At 45.0% G+C, this 22,991-nt stretch overlaps 1 protein-coding gene across 1 annotated transcript; it reads right to left on the minus strand.

Moving 5' to 3' along the window:
- Nucleotides 1-11,010: 11,010 nt before the first annotated feature.
- On the minus strand, nt 11,011-12,435 carry E1B28_010776 (uncharacterized protein; the record flags this gene model as incomplete). Its single annotated transcript, XM_043155754.1, has 1 exon — nt 11,011-12,435. One exon carries the CDS (start codon nt 12,433-12,435, stop codon nt 11,011-11,013), a length of 1,425 nt encoding a protein of 474 aa, XP_043005536.1.
- Between the last annotated feature and the right edge of the window lie 10,556 nt (nt 12,436-22,991).

The raw sequence follows: 22,991 nt of genomic DNA on the forward strand, positions 1-22,991 counted from the left end.
CCCAGTTTAGATCCCCCCCATAGATGTAGCATTTGTAGAGTCCCATGAGAGAAATCTATTACCCCGCATTGCTCTGTATCACCATGTATTGCTGTGTATACCTGCCAACATGACATACGTACCCACTCTGTATATCCCATACACCCCGTAGATTGACAGTTATGGAAACGTATTTGCAAAATATTTATTATAAAATTTTCTTTTTTCTCTAACTCGCCAACTACCATTGCACTGCCCACACTAAGGAATTATTTTAATTTACACTATAGCATTGACTATTCCATTTGTAATGAATTAATACATTATTTATAACACTATGTCAAAAGACGGCACTACTGAAGTAACTACTGCTTGGAAAGCAAAAATAAGCCAGGTGCTAACGATTTTGATTGTGTTACACCCGTGCGTAGGGCTGTACCCACGTACCTGCAGCAGAGCACATGCTGCTTTCACACGCCTCCACCAGTGCAAAAATGCTGAAATCCCCCCATTCAGGTTAGACATCCAAGTTTCTGGATGTCTGGAGGCCATAGTAGTATGGAGTAAATGAAAAGTGTTCAAACCAATCCTAATGAACACCATGGCACTGACTACTGGTAGCTTTCAGGGAAGAAAAGTTGTGGGGATTATAGTACTGAATCTACTGATACAGAGTTATACTGGGTGTACTGAGTGGGTACTCAGCGCTATGGCTTCTACGAACTATACCGTGATGCCAGCAATGCAATACAGATGATACTGGCAGCAACTGGACGGGTATTGACAGCATGGAGGGGCATGGAGAGCCCAATAGTGACATGCTGATGTTACGGATTGTTACATATGGTATGTTATATATGGTGTCTACTGAGCATTGGCCTGGGTGTATGGGCCATTTCCCTGTTTCCTGATGTGTCCATCAAATCAACACCAGCCTTAGGCCGCTTCAAGGCAGGTAGCTTCGCGAAAAAACGCGACCATGTGTGCAATCCCCCCTTTTTCAGCAGCTATTGACAATTCGGACTTCGTGGAAAGGAGATGATGCCCAAGAAGATTACTATTATCTTGCAAATTCTGAACTCTTTTGATGAACCCTGATTACTGCAACATAACAAATGAAATTTTGTAAGTGTATTTACAGACGTGCCAATAGTTGTGGAACATTCCTGATATCACAGGCTATCTCAGAGGTGTTTCTTACAGGGATCGATGCATTATCTGTATCTTGGGTGTACCACATGGTCAGACACCCTTCACCAAAAATATAGACTGCATTCCAAATAGGAGAGGAAGGTTAACTGTAAGTACACAATAAATCACTATACAGCTCCAGTTTAACAATATCTAAATCCTTGGCTTCTGGCCAAGTCACCGTTCAGATGAACTTCGGTTGGAAAGGAAGAAAGAGAGATGTCTGTGCTCCTTCCATGTGTTGATGCATGTTGGCGTTATTGGGTGAAGTATACCACTCAAGAGTCAACCTAATATCAGAGCTATGGAAGTAGCACCAACACCAAATCAACCCAAAAACTAGTAAACCTCCATGTAAAGTCTATCAATAACTCTACACACCAGGAAAGATTGCAAGGGCAGACTGCTTGGCAAAGGTTATGCACAAGATCGCAGTCTCAATATTGTGTGAAGGTCTTATAAAATCAATGCGCAACTGGAAGTGTAAAACACTACAGCTACGGGGTTCAAAGGGGGTTGTACGAAGCTCTGTTTAATGTCCAGTGGACTAAGTGGGACTGTGAATGTCATCTACGGTAAGACTAATTTGAACAATTGAAACAATTTGCCCTTGACGGACACGAAAACTAAGTCCTCGGTGGACATGAACACTAAGACCCTCGACGGATCACGAAACAGTAATCAAGACCTCAGCAGCCTATGGACGGATAGTTCTCAAGTTTGACCTCGACGGTCTCGTATGTTCAAATCAAATCTTATCGTTTCACTGCACAAAGACAGGGCAAATCTCTCTATTGTGTGTCAAGAGCAGTTACTCATGGGCAACTCACTCAGGACTTTCCTATGCACAGGTAGTACTTGTTTTATCTATGGATACATGGGCTGCTTTTATACTATTTCTACACTAGCTTGGTATTCCTATCAGTACTTGTCTCGTTTCTAAATGTAATGCACCGTAGCTATAAATCCATGCGAAATCTTATTGCTAGGGACCACTACATGTGCAGAATCTTGTCTACGGAGCTTTTCCATATTTGAATCATATGTTTTGAACCAGTCTGGACCATTCTTCATTCTTGTTTCAGCATGTAGAATGGACCTACATAGGCATACCATGTGGTATTTCCTGCCTATGGACCTTATCCTGCATTATCAAATCATATGGACTTTGTGTGTCCAAGTAGTTCCAGCATATGGATCCAGAGTTCTGAACCGCCGTAGCACATGAACAGCACAGACTCCGAGATCCGTTGTTCATCCCTGCCTGGTTCCTAGATACTCTATCTGTGATCTGGGATCTGTATCATGTCTTTTTGTCTTTTCCTCAGATTGGGACTCGATCTACGGTCATATCAAATTCCTCCTAGTCTGTGTGGTCTTATGTCCGATTTCTTGTCAACTAAATCCCCCATAGAAGTAGGTACTCCTAGTATGAAGGTCTTTAGACTCCGTTAAGTTCTGCTACGAACGGTTCTGTGAAGACTACAAGTCTTCTAATAGTACAATCCCTTGATATGCCAGTGCATAGTAGAATGTAGAGAGTAGAACTCGGTGAATTACTGCTTAAGTCCTCTGCTCATAGTGTTCTACAGGTTTCAAACAGTCATACAGTTTTCTGACACGATCTACAGCTCTCTCTAACTGGCCTAGCTGCGCCTACAGCACATTCTACTAGCGGCACTAGCTTTAACTAGCAATTTGGGCTCACTCTAGTTCTTAATACGATAAATATCGCTCCGTAGCACTGTTTTAAGTGCAAAAAGAACCTTGTAGCATAGTCAACTTAGTCGCATTAGCGTACAGATTGCTCAAGGGCTACTTGACAGATATGAAGGATTGCGTGACTGGTAAGGAGGGAGTGTAGTACACGCTCAAATCTGTGGGATTTAGGTTAGGGATATGTGACGAGCGTGGGTTTGGTGCTCGACATACGAAGTCAAAAGATGGACAAGGTCAGCCTAGAGGTGTAACTTAAGTCGCTCTCATCATTGCAGGTACAAGATAAGACATAGGCCTGCTTACCGGAAGAATAAGAGCGACTATCACATTAACTGTCAATATGACTGGAGGGATTTAGAGGTTAGCACACCAATGACAGCTCGCATGGTGATGGCTCACCAAATATTAATGCATAATAAATCACACCTAGTTCTGAGGTCAGTCAAAATGTGGCACGGGCAGAGAGGATCCCAATAGGCGGCCTACCATCTTGGCATACAGTTTTAACAAGTTCTGACCTTCCTCCCCTCTGATCTAGATGCAAAACATATCAAGTCTCGAACCATTGTGGCAGAACCAAGTGACGTACATGCCCCGAATCCGGGAATGAGGATCAGCACTAATGTACCTGAAAACAGAGATTGACTCCTGGGGTTCTCAGGTGAAATTTAAAAACGGCTCACCAGTGTCATACACCATCAACAACACCCAGCACAAATACAGAATATGGCTTCCACCTGAGATGAAACATCCACAAAAATTAGGGAAAGGCAGGGTAGTAACTAGGGAGAATCGGATTTGAATTGTGTGCATCAAGGAGGAAGCAGAAGAAACCCACATTACATAGCACTTAGGAACTGTCCCAACAAAACACAACAAGGTATCCACCAGGCAAGGAAGTATATAACAAGTCCTATGGCCACTAAAATACTCCTCTCCCAGACCGCCCAGACATGGAGAGTTAGAAGGACTGCAAAAGAACTTGTGCACGACGACAAATGCAAAACATGACACGACTCCCTTACTTTCAGACAACCCGATCCCTACAATATCAGACCCTGCCATGAACAATCTCATCAGGTCCATTGATTGACATACTGGCATAGCGCAGCGCAGAACATACATGCGGCAATGGTGTAATCCAAGGTGCAAGTACAAGGGCTTAAGTTGGTTCCAAAGTGATCTATGAAGTCACCATCAAGATCAACTCAGAGTATGAAAAACCAACAACCAACACACTTACAGTGTAGTGTCACCCCCGCTGTCTAGAATCAGGAGATAACATTGAAGGATGTACAAAATAGTCAAGAATGACCATTTCTTTTTCCAAACATGCTCAATCTCTTTTTTTTTTTTTTTTTTTTTTTTGGTGGAGCATATCAGTATTTAGACTCTAAAAGTCTTCGTTAAAGTCGGACGACAAAGTCGTCTTCCCGTACCCGCTATGTATGTGCCAGGGATTCAAACCTAGCTAGGAAATGTGTGAAAGTTATACAACCTCTTCTCCAGAGGCTAATATGAGGATAATGCAAATTCAACCACCACGAGGAAATGCCGTTACGCACGGAGTGTGGGACTCATCCTGACCGTTTCGCTTCCATTTAAAAACTTACCTTTCCCTACACCTTCCATTCTCCTTTAATCGCTACGGTTCAATACCCACTAAAACCTCGTTTTTTCCATTTGTCCAGTCACAGTCATAGTCATTTTCATTTGCAATCACGCCTGACCATGTATCACGGACTAGAGACTTTGACAGAGCTTTCTTCTCGTATTTCGGGTGCGTCATATCAATTTCGAGCCGAATTCGTTTATTAATTGTTTTTATCCATCGTTTAGAAATTTCATTCGAGGTTATTTCTCCTTGTTCGTTGATTATGCGATCATTTCTGACCAACCATATCAACCTCGCAGACTCGGATACCAGAATACGAAACAGGCGTTCATTTCCGGATACATCATCTATGTTCCCAAGGGGCTTGTGTCTCAGGCCCGGAATTCCACAGCCTAGAATAGAGCCGAGTTCTGGCCTATGCCATTTCATTCCTTTCATCTCCCAGGTTTTTTCGGCGAGAGCCCAGATGAGTTCCTGTCCAGTAAACTTGCATCCGGTCAGGATATGGTTCATATCTTCCACAACGTTACATTTCTGACAAATGGCTCTCGTTTGTAGTTCAGCTTTATAGTTCGGGCGTTGCCAGTTGGATCCGACCATATATGCGTCGTGAGTCGTCATCCACATGAAGTATTTCGTTTCTCTCGTGAAGTCTTTGTGCCTGATACTCTTCCATATCTCCGAGTCAGTGGGAGAGTGGTTAAATTTTGTTTCGCAGCTTTTCCTCACTTTGTCGAGGTTAATTTTCGTCCTTTTCCTTCCATTATATTCTTTCATTTTCCGTTCTCTGATTCCCTTGTATGCTAGAGACTGTGTCATCGTTGATAGTTTGGCTCCGGTGAGTCGCAGTGGGGGGAGAGGGTCTAGATTGATGATTTTCTCAGTAGTCTGATTAATTTGTTCCTTTGCCAGCGACTTGGCGTTTTCTGATCTAGCTTTTGCGCTCTGGTCGTCTTTTTCTATCCCTCTGACTAGAGTTCTTCGTCTTGTATTGCGAAGACTTGCGACTACTTTTTGGATCAGGCGACGGTTGGCAACACCTATCCACCCCCTGTTTTCGAGGCCCTCTATTTGAGTAAGTAGGAGTTTCAAGGTTTTTTTGGAGGCTATTTCAATCCTGACTGATGTATCTGGTTGTGTATCAGATAGAATATGATCTATCGCTGTTAGTTCAGCTACCTCATTGGATTGATGGAGTATCTTTGGTACGTGGCGGATTATCGGTTCCGTCTCTTTTTCATGGTCGATGATACAAAACACTGATCTTGCCTTGAGACCCTTCGGGTTTTCAGTGTAACCTCTTACCGTGAACGTCTTTAGTGGGAGATCATTTCGGTATAGGTTGGGATCTTTTCTCCGAGGCAGAAAGGAGCATTCGTCGTCCTCTGTGAAGATTCGGAAGACGTCTGCCAGGGTTCCTTTTGCAGTTACGTTTGCATTGAATTCGACAAAGTCTTCAGCTGGCTTGGGGTCTGTTTCGAATTTAAAAGGCTGCGCTTTTCTTGGGTCCCATTTCGGAAGTAGGCAATCAAGCATTTCCTTCGCTCTTTGCATGCAGCGGTTCGGATGTGGGCAACTGTTCCGGTTTTCGAGGGTCATACAACTCAAGCATTCACATTCGTCGTGATGGTTGTGATTTACCTCGTTCAATAGGTCAGCAGTATCTTGTGCATCACCCACAGTTCTAATGTGGTGATTTTCTCTAAGACATTTCGCAGCTGCGGCGTGGTTAAGTCGTCTCAATTGTGGTAGAGCGTCGTTATGGTACCAAAACGGTCTTGCTCTCAGAATTTCTTTTGAAAAAGCGATTCCTTCTACCCGGAGATCGAGTTTTTTGGCTGTGGTGAGTAGTTTCTGTATATGGGCTGGTAAAGTTGTAATTTTTGCTCCCCACGATTGAAGGAAAATATTATCTTTCACTTTCGGGTCAACGTTTTGTTCTGCGCCACTCGCGGGGGTCGCTGCAGAAATGAGGACATCGATTATCTTCGCCCATATAGGTCTCTCATCGTTAAGTTTGAGGTATGATTTTAACCACATAACCTCAATTGCAAGGTTCCTCGCTTCAATATCCAGAGCATCTTGCCCACCTTGTCCTTTCGGGGCTAAAAGTGTCTCTAAGCTCACCGGGCTTTGTGTCTTTTCGCCCCATAGGAATTGTCGAATTCGCTTCGTGAGTAGTTTCTCAATTTCTTTTGGCATACCCTGAACTTGCGTTAGGTACTGAGTCATCCCGCCAACTATCATTTGAATTATTTTCTTTCGACCGTCCATAGTTGGGTGCGTTTTATCCCATTTTTCTAGTGCAGAGTCTATTTTTTCGATCTGATTCGACCATGCTGTTGTCCCGGGGGAGTTATGTCCAAACCAGGCTCCCAGGATACGGATCGCTTCATCTTCCACCGCGATGTGGATATTGGTGGGAATTGGGGAATGGGATTCTTGTCCTTTCCGGTGTTCACGTACTCTCATTCGGTAAGTATTGCTTCCAAGTGGGAGGATCTGCGTTTTTGCAATGTTGAATTTTGCCCTAGCAGCGATACACCACTTGTCAAGGATCTGTGTAAGGTCCTTAAATTCATCGTCTTCTGACAGAAAGACAGTTGTGTCATCTGCGAATAGACTTGTTATTAATCTCTCATGTAATCCAGGAATTTCTAATCCTTTCAAGCTTGATTTTCGTATCGCGGCCGCCAGGGGTTCAATTGCTAAGTCAAATAATAAACACGACATTGGGTCTCCCTGTCGCACACCTCGTGTTACTCGGAATGGGGAGCTCAGGTAACCGTTAATCATTACTTTTGTTTCTGCGTCATTATATAGACTCTCGATGGTATTGATGAATATTGGGGGGAAATTGAACTTCTTCAGGGTTTTTGACAGGTAGTCATGAGCGACTTTGTCATACGCTTTTTCTTGGTCAAGTGCAACGATCAATCCATTCTCTTCAAAATAATCAGCATAATCCATTACGCTTTGTATAAGTTTTGTCTGATTTGATATTTGTCTTCCTGGCATAAAACCAGCTTGGTCTGGATGGATTATCGAGGGACATACTTCTGCTAAGCGTAAAGCAAGGACTTTCGTAAAGAGTTTATAGTCAGTATTGATCAAAGTTATTGGCCGATAGTTACTAATTTTGTTTTTATCCCCCTTTTTATACAGTGGACACATCCACCCTTCGGAAAATTTTGTATGTTTGTCAACACCGTACTGGAGGATATCATTGAAAGCTCCTGTTAGAAGTTTTAAAATATTGAACGGCTTGAGAGCCAGTTGGTCTTTTTCGTTTACATATCTGTCTAAGCAAGATTTAAAAAATTCGTAGATAATACCCCTTGTTCCCGGTGACGTTCCGTTTTTGGACTTTCACAGAGCAATCGCTACCTCACTTTCAGAAAGTAGTTCAGACATTCGATTGTGCTCTTCTTCAGAAAGTTTAACATCGACCTGTTCTAGGATTTCGTTGATTACATGGTCTCTTATATCAAGATGGTCATCTAGACCTTGCGATTGGAGCTCTTCGTGGTATTCTTTTGCAAGTTCGGCCATATTTTGTGACTGTTTTTCATATACTGGTCCCGGTATAGGAGAGTCGTCTCCAGGCACAGGAGTGGGTGGTTGATCTCTCTTCTCAAGTGCGTATATCAACTCTCTCGGCGATGAGCCTTTGCTGGTTTTACACCAGTACTTTCCGATGTTCTCTCGTTCTATTCGGTCATGTGCCGTGACATGTCTTTTAAGCTTACTGTCACTATCGATCTCTAACTGTTTTAGCTCCTTTTTTAGTGAATTGATTTTTCCAACTCTCTCGTGAGGGGGAGATCTTAAGTCAGATATTGTTTGTCTAATTGATCTTTTTAGATTCGCTTTTTGTTGCTGTGTAGGCGTGATGGAGGATTTTTCTATCCGTCTTGCTTCTTCCACCACCTCATTGAGATAATCAGCAAGGATTCGTTGCGGGTTCAGGGATTCACTTCTCGAACCAGAGGCATCCAGTTTTTCAACCGCTATTCTCCCCTTCTCCTTGGCAAAGTTTTTGAAGCTTCTATTCTTCAAGACTTTTTCTGGAAGGGTCCACCTTCCTTTCCCCACAAGGGGAGCTTCTTCATGTGCGACCTGAACTAGCACCATTTCATGGTCTACCCCCTTGATTCCCACAGGTAGGTGGTCCCACTGACGAGCTTCTCTCAGTACCTTCCCGGTTACATAAATACGGTCAAGGCGTGAGTGTGTGTCGGCTCGGGAGAAAGTGTAATTTTTCTCAGAGGGGTATGTAGTTCTCCAACCGTCTTTCAGTTGTAGATTCATTTTTACTGAATCCAAGGCATTTACCGCTTCATACGGGTCGTCCCGCATTGGAAGGCGATCGATTGAATCTTCGACAAGATTAAAATCACCACCCATTATATCGGGTCGCCATGCCCGATTTCGATTCCCCTCGAAGAAACCATTTATCTCGTCCCAGAATTCTCGGCTGTCATTTCCATCGTTTGGGGAAACATTCGGGGCATAGATATTTAGTATTGTTATAGATTCACCTTTGTGCCAGTTTGCTTTTAGTAGAATGGCACGACCCGGGACAATAACTTTTGTCGTGATGTCTCTGACATTTGTGAGCTGTTTATTTAGCACAAAGGCAACTCCTCCTGCTCCTGTGGGATTCGAGGGGTGGTGAGATCCGCAGACCACTAGTCGTGTATGGAAGGCTTTTTCGATTTCAATTCTCCTTTCTTCTGTGAGATGGGTTTCTTGTACTATAAGAATTCCGATTTTGTGCTTGCGTACAAGCTGATTTATTTGTGCCCAACGGTTCCCTTCTTGGAAGACATTTCGACCTCCGAAACCATTCAGATTGAGTGAAGCGACTTTAATCGCAGCTTTTGTGTTCTTTCGACATCTGCATATTTCAGCCCTCCTGGCTCTGCGGTTAGGGCGGTTAGGTGCAGTGTCATCTAGAGAGGCGTAAGGTATGTCGACGTCCTCTCTTGTCCTCGATAATGTTCCGTTTCGTGGAGAGAGGTGTTCGACGTCACCCTCTCCAGTACTTGAAACAATGGGTCTTCTTAGCCCCCTACTTGAACCATTTCTAGGTTCCTGTGATGCCGGTTGTTCCGGTGCATGCTGAGTTATCCTTTCTAAAGATTGTTCCCTATCGAGGGCATGCCATGTGTTTTCATAATTTTGAGCCAGTGGTTCTGGCACGTACCGGGAAATAACGTCTCTTTGCGTTGTTTCCTCTTCTGTACGCATATAGTCAAGGGTGTCGGTCACAAATCCGTCGCCATCCTGGGTACCCATATTCTCTAGGTTTGAACTCCAGGACTCAGGATTGTGTGAACCAGACGATCCGCCTTCGTAAAGTAGACCACCGTCATTGGTCGACAGACTGACGGTAGAATCTGCGCCTCTGGTTAGGGTACTTCCTAAACCTGTAGTAACCGCAGAAAAGTTAGTTTGACTATCATAGTTGTTAGTTGTGTTCGTGGCAAATAGGCTCCCTCAAGGCTTGCTGGGCCTCAAGATCCACCGGGTGTGGTAGACCGAACCATTCCAGACAGGCAGTATGGGCTAGTGATGTGCGGGCTCGGGCTTGGCCTGAAGCCTGGGCTTGGGCTCGGCTTAGGAGGGCTTGGGCCTAACAAAATCCAAGCCCGAGCCCTGAGCCCAAGCTCCGGGCTCTAAGCCCTCGGCTTGGGCCTGAGCCCGGGCTTACTAAGGAAATTTTGTATCAAGGCCGAAGCTTCATTATTTAGGTTATTTAGTACAACTACACATCTAGAATACTTTTAGAGAAGTGGTGGTACTTACTATTGGCAAGTGCGGCAGCAGCAACACATGTGGGAGGTTTTCCCTGGCAGGAAGTATTGATAATAAGGTTATGAGGAGTTGGATATTGTGTATTTGACTCGAAAAAATTGAGCTTTTTAGTCTGTACAAAGAATTATACAGTCTTTAGTGACTTGTCAGCTGCATAAAAGAAGTAAAAGAGTGGTTACTAAAAGCCCGGGCTCAGGCCCAAGGCTTGGGCTTTCCAAACCTCAAGCCCGAGCCTTGGGCCCTGCAAAGCCCTGGCTAGGGCTCGGCTCGGCTTGTGAAGCCTAGGGCTCGGCTCGGGCCGGCCTAGGGCCTGAGCCCGAGCCCGCACATCACTAGTATGGGCTGCCAGCTTTCCTGGAGCGTTCGCTTACCTTGCAAGATGCTACCACTCACCTTAAGAGAAAAATTTATATAGCGCGTGTCCAGCTTTCCTGTCCGCCCTACCAGAGCAAGACGCAGTATATTTGGGCCGATTACGCGCTACGGAAGGTTAAGACTGAAGAAAATTCCAGTCTCGCATTCTTGCTTTTCCCTCCCGGTTTTGGGGACCCATTTCCCCAGCGTTAGGTTTCAACCTGATGTACTCTCAGTACAAATGTGGTGGCTATCATGATATATTCACTCTGTTACAGGTACAAGTCGAAAGAGGAGAGGGGGGTTGAAGGTTCCTTCGGAAGCCGTTCGTGTTAATACTCGTCGCCTTCTACAAAATAGTAGTCCTCATATTGAGGGTTGCTCTGGCGCCCTCCTCGTGAGTAGCCTCCCCCTCTATGGGGTCCACAGCTGCTACCTCGGTATTCTCCCCGAGAGTAGCCTCTATATCCTCCCCCTCGAAAACTGTTATCATTTCCTCCGTGATATCCACCTCGGTAGTTTCCACGGTAATTGTTGGAGCCTCTCAAGCCTCTCGGTGTGTTACCGCGCCCGAAGTTCGTCCTGAAATTTGCCCTGAATGATGTCCCTCGAACCAAGGAGAATCCATCGTCTGGGAGGGGGTCTTTCTCCCCTCTCGCTTTCCTAGCCTTCTCCTTTTCCTTTTGAGAGGCAGCACTCTGATCCCATCTCATTGCTTCATCGAAAAACTTCTTCATCTCGTCATCGTTCATTCCGAGGAAGCCAGGGATTTGGGGGTAGGGGCACGTGAAGCGAGCATGGTTCGATTGACCACACCAAACGCACTTGATGATCCTCTTGTCGACCGAGTATTGGCTGAAACCAACGTTGAAAACGATCTTTCGGAGACTTTCGGCTAGGAAGTGTAGTTCCTTCGGGTTATCGGTAGGTTGGCGACCATGGATTTGATAGCGGGCCTCAATTTTCTTCTGAGCATTTCCGCTCGTAATGTAAGTGATGCGGTATGTCTTGGTGACGTCGTAGAGTACTTGCTCAACTGTTTTGCCCATCAGTTGGGGGTCAGACGAACGAGTCTGGATGAACTTCTTAAACCAGCCAAGGACGCCTTTGTTCTTCCACAGAGTCTCGAGGACTACAGCTAGAACTTCTTTCATGAACACAGGGTCATCGACGACCTGGCTGTTGGTACCCGCTTGGAGATTCATCACAACCCACGATACGTTCTCTTTGTCGAAAGAGTGAGCGAAAAAAGTGGCACCTGGAGATGCAAGGGAGAGCACGGCGATGTTCTCAATCCACTTGCGGACGTCAGGGGTCGCCCCTTCGAGAATGATGGTGTTAGGGAGCTCAAAAGCTGAGTAGACCTTTCTTTCCGCTGCTAGAACATGGACTTTGAGGTTTTTCGATTGCTCATCTGGGAATTCCGCGTCTCTAAGCCATTGTTGGAGGATGAGGTGGGATTCCTTGAATGTTTCGTACTGTCTGTAGAAAGCACCACCACCAAAGACAGTGAGGGGAATGTATTCTTCAGGTTTTGCCAGGATCATAGACTTCTGGGTTGCGTCGACATTTGCGAGGAGTTCTCTAGCGGGGATATAGGGACGAGGGAAGGTGGCTTCGCACCAAACACCCTTGAAACCGCTTGGTTTTGCTTCTATATCCTCAGTTCGAGTCATGCGGTTGTAGGGATAGCCGTCATCATCGCTGGGGTGGAAGGAGTCGTCCCTGGGGTTGGGAAACACAAATGGTTGGGGCATGATGTGGGATTCTTTCTGTTTTTTCCTCGGGGGCTGGATGATATTTTTCTGTGTAGACTTCAGGCGTCGTGAGATATGAGCCACTTTGTTCAATTGGCAACGTACATCAGTTCTGTCTTCCACACCCTCTTCGTCTTCAGAAAAATTGTCTTCGGGGTTAGACCTCTTCTTCTCTCTGCTATCTGTGTCAATATACTCTGTGCGGCCGGTTTTGGGACCAGGCAGTTGTGCTGTGGTAGACGACAGGATGGGCAGTTACGTGTTCTCGTAGAGGGTAGAAGTAGAGAGAATGTTTGGACCATTTGGTCGAGTTTGGATCCTTTATCGGATTCGGCGTTAGTCTCTTTGTGGTCAAAGAAATTCCGAGTATTTGACACCCCTTTGTCCTCCCTTTGTCCTTTTTAACATGAGGCAGGCTCGTGTATGACGGAGCCGTACTCCTAGGAGTGGCGTTTTGTGTTGTGACTCAGTGGCATACTGAGAGACAGAAGGTTGTGTTCTGGGGTTGTTGACGTTGTAGAGGCTAGCGTAGACACGGTTGTGGTAACTACAGCTCTCGCACGTGTAAGAACGCCCACACTTTTTCCAAAATTGATCTTTCGAGATGTAGTCTCATTTATTTCAGTCCAAAGGATTTAGTACACTTTCGTGTTTTGGCAAATATCAGAGACTGTATCGAGCATTCTTGCTCTGACCTCCATTAAACCACTTGAGGCGAGAGTCTTAGTAGAAACTACGGTCCTCTTAGGGTACCCGGATTCTTGGTCCAGGTGGAATTTATAGGTGTTCGGTAATCATATACCATCCAGTACTGATTCGCACTGTCGCTCTACGTTCTTAGAGCCATCTACAATTCTGGTAGACGTTTGCTGTTCAGTTCAAGACTTTACAGCGCGACTATTAGCTTCCCTATCGCCTTTGGATAGGTACTAGTCCCTTTCGCCACTGAGAGGCTAGCCGCTGGACCCCGGTTCATGGCGGTCCTTGTGAAAGGGAACATGCTCAATCTCAAGGGGGAGATTGAGGATGATGTTGTAAATGAGGAGCGTAGCGTTGAAGACTGCAGTATGCAAGATTCAGAAGCAAAGGCAAGATAATCTGACCTGGCATGAACTGTCTATGTGCTGCAAAAATCAAAGTTAGTCAAAAGCTGGTTTTTCGTGACAGACTTACAGTGATTATCTGTTGATGGCCAAGTGCTTCTACGATCCCTTCAAATGCTGCCTTGGCTATGGCGGGAGTATCCATCAATCCAAACAGTAAAAAGGGAAGGAGGGAAAGACGACCAGTGAATCAAGAAGCGCGCCAGTTGCCATCAGCTAGCATAATTAAGTAGTACCAACTTGAGAAGTGAATACACTACCAAAACTGGCCTATGTCGTTAGTGTTATCATCAGTGCGTTCAGTTCGGTTCAGCGCAGTTTGTACCAGTTTGGACTTTGATGGGTCGGCAGGAACCATTCAAGGACACAGTTCGGGCCAAAAACCTGACCCAAACCGGTTAAACTGCAGTTCCTGAGTAAATTTTCCCCAGAAAAATATATTGAACTTTTTGACTACTTTTTGCAACAATGATGGCAAATGGCATTACTTTGATGTGACAGTGATGGTGCTCTGATGTGACATTTCTTGTGACTAATAGGTACAAGTGACCCACTGGGTCGTGTGGTTCAAAAACAGGGTTTTTCGGGCTGAAACCGTTCTATATTTGGTTTTTTCGGCAAACCATTTATGGAACCATTTCGGCAATTTGGTTCACAGTTTGGTTTCAAACTGGTGCTAGCCCGAACTGATGAGAACACTATATGTCGTACAGATATGTGCTACTTTATATATGTCCCATAAACTCAATATATAATGAACATATGTTGACCATGCCGTAACCATGCCATAACACAGTCCAGCAAAGGGAATTTCTGGTGTCCCTTCTTCCTCCTGCTATGGAAATGGGTCCAAATGGCATATTTTACCTACCAAAGGTCAATGTATGCAACAGTAGGGTAGAAGGACCACCGGAAACATTTGTGCTGAGTTTTTATGGCATTGTCATGTGACTCTACATATTGTGAACATATGTGGAGACAGATGGTGATTATATAAAGTAGCACATATGTCAGCTATCTATTCAACTACTATCATCAGGCAAGTGTTTATAAATTTTTATAAACGTACCTCAGAGAACTTGTTCCCATCAAGTATTGATGTTCAGCTTCCGTATGTGAGCTAATATGTATGTAACTTGAATGAATCAACAGAAAAAAGTGGTGTTTTTGAGTTGGTTATGGTTCAAGAGGCATGCCGCAACGACGACTCGAAAAAGGTAGGTGTTTATAACAATCCATAGCCCATCAGTCACGGAACTGTCACAGCAATGTCATTCCGGCAGCATAGCGGCAAATCTCGCTTGGTCAACACACTGCTTGCGACGTGTTTGATATTTTGTTGGACAAACAAGACATGGCTTGGCAGATTCAAACTCTGCATGGAGAGGATTGTGGCAGATGTCACATGAAATGGAAGTCGTAAAAAATCGAGAACTGTGCAGCCACAAATTGCGCTTATGCTCTATAAATTGATATAGAACTCGATAATTAGTATATGAATGCATCCCAGTAGCTTTTAGCACCATCCCGAGTGAAAAACTTAAATCCGGTGACTGTTGTACCCAAATTTGGCCTTAAATCAGTAATTTCGATGTCTTGATCCTCTGCCGAAAAGAGCTTCCCTCCGTGTTCCCTCAAAGTTAATACATAGATTAGTAGTTTAGAGGTAGGTCTTTCAATCCCGAGTGTTGTAGCACAGGAAAACCGAGCGGGACAAAAAAAAATCAAATTTATAAACACCTACCCAGTTATAAAGCCATAACTGATGATAGTATTGGCGGTGTACAGTTGCAGACAATCAAACACGACAAAAAAAATGACTGAATTATTGACACTCGGCCCGCTGTAAGGAACAAAAGAAAACTATGTTTTTGAGCTATTTAGACCAATGTGATCACGATTCAACGAGCCGATTGTGCCCCAGGTCAATATTATATTTTTACACCCCAAAAATTGAGACTCGGCTAAAAAAAATTGCTAAAAATATATAAAAATGCGGAAAATGCTCCTTTTGCCGAGCTGAGCGTGATTTTGGTAAAAGTGGGGACCTTGGAGACCCAAGGGTTCATGTCCAAATATAGTAATTTATGCTGTGTCACTTGACGCTCTTGCAATATGGCAGCGGGAAGGCCTGCCAAACGCAAGAGGAATATCAATGGCCTCCGAAATCAACAGAGAGGAACCGACGTACCTAATGATAGGCCTCAAGAACTCACAGAGACAGTGGCCCCAATCAGTGCTCCAAATTATGGGGGCGAATCTGACAACTTGAAGTCCTCAAATCCAGATGTACGTTCAGCACTGATTATGGATGTGGCGGCTACCATTGGTGTGGTATCAGGAGTTGGATATGACTCAGAGGAGGAGGATGGAGGTTCAGGTGATGAATCAGAGGAGGAATTGGGGGAAGAATGGAAGGAAGATGAGTTTGAAGACGAGGAATTACAAGAGAGGTTGTTTTATTTTGCAGTGGCCATGGATGAAGACTTGAAGGATGAGGATTGGGTTCCCGAGGCATTAAAAAAAGGGGGAAGTGAGAGGCAAGAAGTGAAAAGTCGAAGTTGGAATTCCTCAAAGTCTGTTGCAACCTGATACCATGTATTGAATGAGGTGGACTAAATCTTGTACTTGTAGAACGTGCCAAATATGCGACTGGTCTGGACATTGCGAAGAAGTCAAGGGCAAGCCAATATCGACAGAAAAAATATACAAGCCACCAGAGAATACTCACCTCGTTCACCAACTTTGAAGAATATATAGAACCTATTGTCAAGGGTTACCATGCTCGCCGTGCTGCACCCTCCCAAACGCCGTCATCGAATGAACAAGAGACTGTACTTGTGCAAGCGGATAGTACAGTGCTGAATTTCAGGGGGGATGCTTCTGACAAGTCTGCGAGAGATGTTGACGTGTCGATATGGGAGGAGAGCATTGAGCCGGTATTGGAATGGAATAACCTTGAGATGGATGAAGAACCTATGGACGGCCATTATCCTGAGTCAGGGTTGCCTCATATTGACCTGCCACTGGGAGAACAGACTGCCGCAGAGGATTGGGAAGCGGAGTTGGATGATATTTTGTGTGAGAAGAGGGGTGAAGAGGGAAAAGTGGAGATTCGTAGCTGGGCGGAGTTGAGAGTGCAGATAACAAAAGACCTTTTGACAGTCAAAAAACGTTTTGTGCCCCTGTCCCAAATTAATCAGCTTCAAATTATCCGGAACTTTGCCACTCTTTGCTTTAAGGGATTTGGTCGCATTGCTGCAAGTGAGGAAATCTCCCGACAATGGCATGATGAAGAAGGGATTCATTTCGCAAGACGGGTCCGAGCTTTGGCACACTATTATCAGGTTTTTGAGCAGCTGCCATCAGAGAAGAGAGGAGGATTGCACACCTCACAGACACTATTGTCTGATGAAAATACCTGTAAAGCCTGTCTTGACTGGCTCTCAAGTCAGAAAGTCGGTACAGTGACTCTGAAGACATTTCAGCAAGCTCTTATGAAGGTCATACTTCCTCAGCTCAATATCAGGTGTGAGAAACCTCTGTCAACAAGAACGGCTCACCATTGGATGAAAAAACTCGGTTGGAGGTTGACACACTTGCGGAAAGGGGTTTATATGGATGGCCACGAGCGAGAAGATGTGGTTAAGCACCGTAACAAAATCTTCTTGCCTGTTATGGCAGAATATGAGAGAAAGATGGCACATTGGGAGCTTCCAGATAATGTCCATACCCACATTCCTCCAGTACTCCAGGCAGGCAAGAAGGAAATTATTCCTCAGTTTCACAATGAGTCAACATTCCATATGAATGATTTCAAAACAACGGCTTGGCTTTTACCAGGTCAAATGGTCTTACAGAAGAAGGGCCGAGGGCACTTTGGGCATGTTTCAGAATTCATAAATCAGGAACATGGTCAGCTCATCTGCAAAGATGCAAACGGCAACATCACCCAACAAGCTCGTTGTATCATTTATCCTGGTGCAAACGGAGATGCTTGGTGGGATACAAAGCAGCTCTTGGAACAGATGAAGGAGGCTATCAGTGTCTTCGATGAGGCACATCCGAACTGTACTGCACTCTTTATTTTCGACCAATCTTCTGCCCATGCATCATTAGCTCCTGATGCACTTCGTGCCTTCGAGATGAACAAGTCTGATGGTGGAGGACAGCGTAAACAAAAGGACACCATTATTCCCCACTTGAATCCTGAACCCCAGTTCCGTGGCCAAAAACAAACAATGACACTTCCTGATGGTAAAGCAAAAGGTCTTCAGCGGGTACTCAAGGAGCAGGGGTTTACTGTCAAGGGGATGCGAGCCAAATGTAAACCTGTATGCCCCTCGAGCAACACAGATTGTTGTATGGCAAGGTTGCTCAGTAAGCAGGATGATTTCACTCACCAGATCTCAATGTTAGAAACTCTTATCAAGGAGCTTGGGCACAAATGTATCTTCTTGCCCAAGTTTCACTGTGAATTAAATCCAATTGAAATGGTATGTCACTACATGGTTTTATGGCTGCCAGAATACTAATATAATTGTTACCTTCACAGTACTGGGGTTGGCGTAAGCATCAGTATCGAGAAGATGCCAAGCCAACATTTGCAACTGCAAAGGAAGCCATTTAATGTTATACGGAAGTTTATAAATGGGTGGTTCAGGTTCATGAGTGCATATCGTTATAGGCTTACTGGCAAAGCAGCTGAGTGGGCCGTGCAGAAGCAACGGGGTCACCGAGCAGTCTCGCGGATGGCAATGATGAGTATTGAGGCTGTCCTCAATACAGCCCCATCAACCTGGTAGAGAATAATATACCTGGGGCCGAAGTTGGCCCAAAAAAAATCGTTGAAATTGGTCCAAAAATTGAGACTCAAAAACAGGTCATGGGAAAAACTTCGGAACACCTTTTTTCGACGTATTTCGCTAGTCTGAGTTCAGATCTGTCATTTTTTTGGTCCAGATAATTCAAAATCCCGTGCTAACGGAATTGTCGTGTTTGATTGTCTGCGACTGTAGCCTAATCAGTCCACGTAACGGCCCACGGGACCCCGAAATAGCCGTGAAATCCGGGCCTTGGTAGCGGCCCTACCTTCTCCGAGAACCCCGTATTACGGCTTTTTTTTTTCTCTCCTTGCATCTTGAGTTACTGTCAGTGTAACTCAACTCGAGCCTCCCAGTGATTGTTTGCCGTGTAATGCAGATCCTCCTTTTACCCGATTTTGGTCACATATTCTTGCAGGTACGGAGGGGAAACCTCACCGGCACCTCTTATCTCTTTCGTTGTTGACCACTTTCTCCATCGTTTAGAATTTGCAACATCAGCAAAGATCTGGAAACACTGTAACCGCAATACCACGGGTATCGACAGTTACAATTCAGTACTATGGTTGGGGAGGGTTAGAACAGTCTTATGAGAGTCTTATAACAGTCTTACAATGGTATCAAAATCCAAAGTCACTGGATGAAACTAATAATATTAGTTTTACAAGTTAAATTCCTGTTATAATATAGTTACCGCTAATGACAATCCAATGAAACAATGACAAAATTTGATGCAATAGTGGTGAAACTTGACACTATTGTAGGAGAAGGTTGTTTTCCTCCCAATTGGTAGTAAGGTGCTTAATGGTCAGTGAGGGATACCAGCGAGTTGCGGCTGTTAGATTGGACTGGCAGGCAGACAGCGACATTTTCAGTGATAACTCGGTTGATAAGGCCGGCGTGTCAGTCCAAATTATCTTTCCCACGATCTTTTGCCCTCTACCACCACCGCCTTTTCCACTCGACGCGTCCTCCAAGGCTTGTCCTCCCTCTCCCCTTTGACACTTGGCGACAATAACTATGACGTATCTCATCTTAGCGTGCACAGACCAACCCAGCAACATATATAAGTCCCAGAAACTCGAACTCACCCTCGCCCTTCCTTTCTCCCCTCCATGCACCCCCCTCTCATTCCTCCCTTCCTCTTCTTACCAACACTTTTCCTCGAGCCTGGCCTTATATAGCTCTTCATAACTCATCAATCTTTGGCTCCCAAGACTGGGCATTATTGCTTAATGGAGGAAGCTCATAAGGTGTGTGAATTGTTCTCTTCAATATTCAACAAAACTGAACGACGCCTAGTCATTAATCATTTCTCGCAAGCTTGTACCTTGGAGCACTCAACGCAGTTGACAGTCGTCGTCATCGTCAAGTACCCTGCATATATGCGGCTAATCTGACTACACCGAATGTTCGTAATCCATACCTGTGACCTACAGTGCCAATGAGGTTCATCGTCCTTTACAGCCCACCAGAAGTACCTCTGCCAATCCTAGGACCATGCTCTGCAGTACGTGCCATTGATTAGACCATACCGACATATTCCCACTAATGACAAACAGCAGCTCTATGACGATGTCGCCAACCGCCGCCAGATTATTCATATGGTATGTAACATTCACTAATCTTGCCTACTATTACTTCATATATTGTCAGGTCTTCATGGTGATCGGACAGGAGAGTGCTGGGATGGTACGGATGGTACGTAAGTGTCGTGTTCTACCATTCCGAGTACAGTATTACCAAGAGGTGTTCAATCCGAAAATTTTACATATAAGGTTCCTACGTAGACATAAGGACCCCTGGACCCCCCCCCCCCCCCCCTGCACCTTCCTAATATGGAAATTTTTGATTACCAAATGCCCAGCAAGACCAATTTCCCACATTATATTCCGATATTTGATGTGTCATTCTCACTTTCCCCTCTGCTTTGCTGCCTCTTCGTGACATCTACCATCACAAAAATACTTTTCTATGGGCTTGCCAGCTAGACCACAGCAGCACAGGTGATACTATAAAGAGCAGATAAGATAGACAGCCTTCAAAAGTATTAATAATCCAGATATGATGGAGATAGTACCTTTTTTTCGCCTTTGCTATATGCATGCACGAAGAAAAAAAAAGATTGTTTGTTTCAGTCTGATCAATGAGACTTGATGCAGAAATTTGAGCAAATTTTGATAGCTAAATAAGGAAATTTTTACTGCCACAACTGGGGAAAAGTGCATTTCCTTTTAAAAACAATAATCTGGATCCACACACACTGATTTGAGACAGTATCACATCATTTTGGGGGTGCATGCACCTTTCAAACATAAGGTCCTCCAGGCCCCCCCCCTCCCCCTACCCCATGTCTCGGAATTTGCTGGTGAACACCTCTTGAGTATTACTGATATCTTTCTAAGATGACATTGTTAGTGGTAGCGAGATACTTTTAGGGAACGGTTCAACCAGCCGAGCATATACTAATGTTTTTGTGTATTTAAATTGAATATAATCTTTTTTATTATTCTCTTTCGAGGGTTTCAATTGTATTGTTTTTTTTTGAGGTTGTAGCAACCTCGAGTTGCAACTGTATGATAACAGCCACCTACTCATTCCAGCTATTGATATCAGTCCCACTGGTTTGCGGCTGTTATAACCTTCACAACCAGTTGCCTCCTCCATCTTTCGTTATGAACGCAGATATTCATTGCAAGCCCCACACTTGATTCTAACCTTCCAAACTCGCTACAAGTATCACAACTTGCTACTACTAACCACAACTCGTTGAAAACTCCCTCAGGTGTTACAACAAAATAGACAGTTTGTGACAGTCTTGCAACAGTATCGTGACTGTCTGGTAAGACTATCACAAACCCCCGAGATTAGATAACAATGGGCAGCTTGGGCCTGCCCGTTATACCGGATCGTGAACGCTGTAATGACATTACAGCGTGTCGGGAATTTTGCTGATGGAAGAATTTACTTGATTAGGCAGTAGATTTTGGTCTCGGTTGGAATCTGCCTGGGGTTGCAGGTGCGTGTGCTGTAATCCGTGTTGTTTCCCCGCTGATCCCCTCCACCCTTTCATTTCATTCGACTCACCTGTCAGTCCCACTTATCGGGTCAAATAAGACCGACCATTTCAAGTAATACCCCCCCTAATTAGATATGACAGGAGGGCTCTCCCCTGGCGGGGTTAATTTTTGTTAATAAATAATTTTTTAACGCCTCCATCCGTTAATTTTGAGAGGGCGGGACTGGACAATACGTCACCTAGCCGTCGTCAACGTGTTCGACGTTCCCGATGCATCAAAATGACTCGCCGTCGCTGTCTCTGACAGCGAGCTCGTATCTCCCTCAAATATAAGTCAAAAAATCCCAAAAAAAGCTTGTGTATACTACATAGGATGATAAATGCGAGTCCTCTAGCTGCCCAGTGCAGCCAATCCCTCTATGAGTACAAGATCGTCGTAAGTTTCGGCCACCTCTTCCTCTGCCCTAACGTCTTCCTCGATGCGTTCCTCCTCGTCTTCCTGGTCATTTCCCTCTGCCATCTTAGTGTCTTGTCTCCATGGGCTCAAAGTCCCCACTCCAGCTACAAATGTCGCTGTGCAGCCGTCCTGCTTCAAAATCTTCGAGATCTTCTTGAAGTGGATGTGGTTAAATCGAGTACGCCGGGCTCGGTAGCACTGGATCTGGTACGCAAGGGCTTGATCTGTTTCCTCCCGTTCCTTGGCTAACAGGTAGGCCTCCTCGTCTTGCATCCACGTCACGAGTCGTCGTATTTCAATATCAAGGCGCTCCTTCTCTTCTCGTGCACGTTCAATCTTGTAATGCTGATCCATAAGGTTGCGCGCTGCGGGGGCAGCCCATGTCTCATCTCGAATATCCTTCCTGCCCTCACGAAGTAGGTCGAACTCTGCAAGAAAGGTGTAGTCGACGACAGTCTGGAAGTCGAGTTCCAGCCGGCCTTTCTTGATTGCAGCTCTGTTATAGCGGTCTACGGCGTTCTGGATTGCCTGCGAGCGTGATTTGAGGGCCTTGCCGACGTGTTGACGAAGTTTGTAGCATGTAAACCCAGGAATTGATAGGCAGTAGAACTGTAAGTGGATGTCATATGCACCTTGGCCAGCCTTATTCATTCCCTTTAGCTCAAAAAGCCTCGATACAATGAGGCCTTCCAACCGATCCAACGCCTGTTGGTACTCTATATTGTCAACCAATCTCTCAGCTTCTTTCCACTCATCTGAATCGGGCACCCAACGCTCCCGGATTCCTAGGCGTTTCTCCAACGCTTGAAGTTCTTCTAAGGCTAACCGATGGAGTTCTTGAAGATGTCGACGCTGAGCTTCTCTTGCGTTGGTGCCAGCTGTATTTGTACCGTAGTTCAGAATCGTATCGGGCGTTTCATTCACAAATACATCCCTGGCGAGATTGAGGTCGTCCCTAAGATAAATTGCATATGAGGAAAGTCTACGCTATGATGGAGGGGAAACTTACCGCGCCTTGACAAACCGACGCAGGGCCTTCAGATACTCCATCTGCAGAGTCTCGACTTCCGGCGTTTTGGCCAATCCCTCTAGGTAGTCCTGCTCTTCCTTTCTCCAACCCTCGCACAACATCCTCAGCTCCCCGACATCAGCTT

This window comes from Marasmius oreades, chromosome 7 (genome assembly GCF_018924745.1).
Source record: "Marasmius oreades isolate 03SP1 chromosome 7, whole genome shotgun sequence".
NCBI classification, from domain to species: Eukaryota; Fungi; Basidiomycota; class Agaricomycetes; order Agaricales; family Marasmiaceae; genus Marasmius; species Marasmius oreades.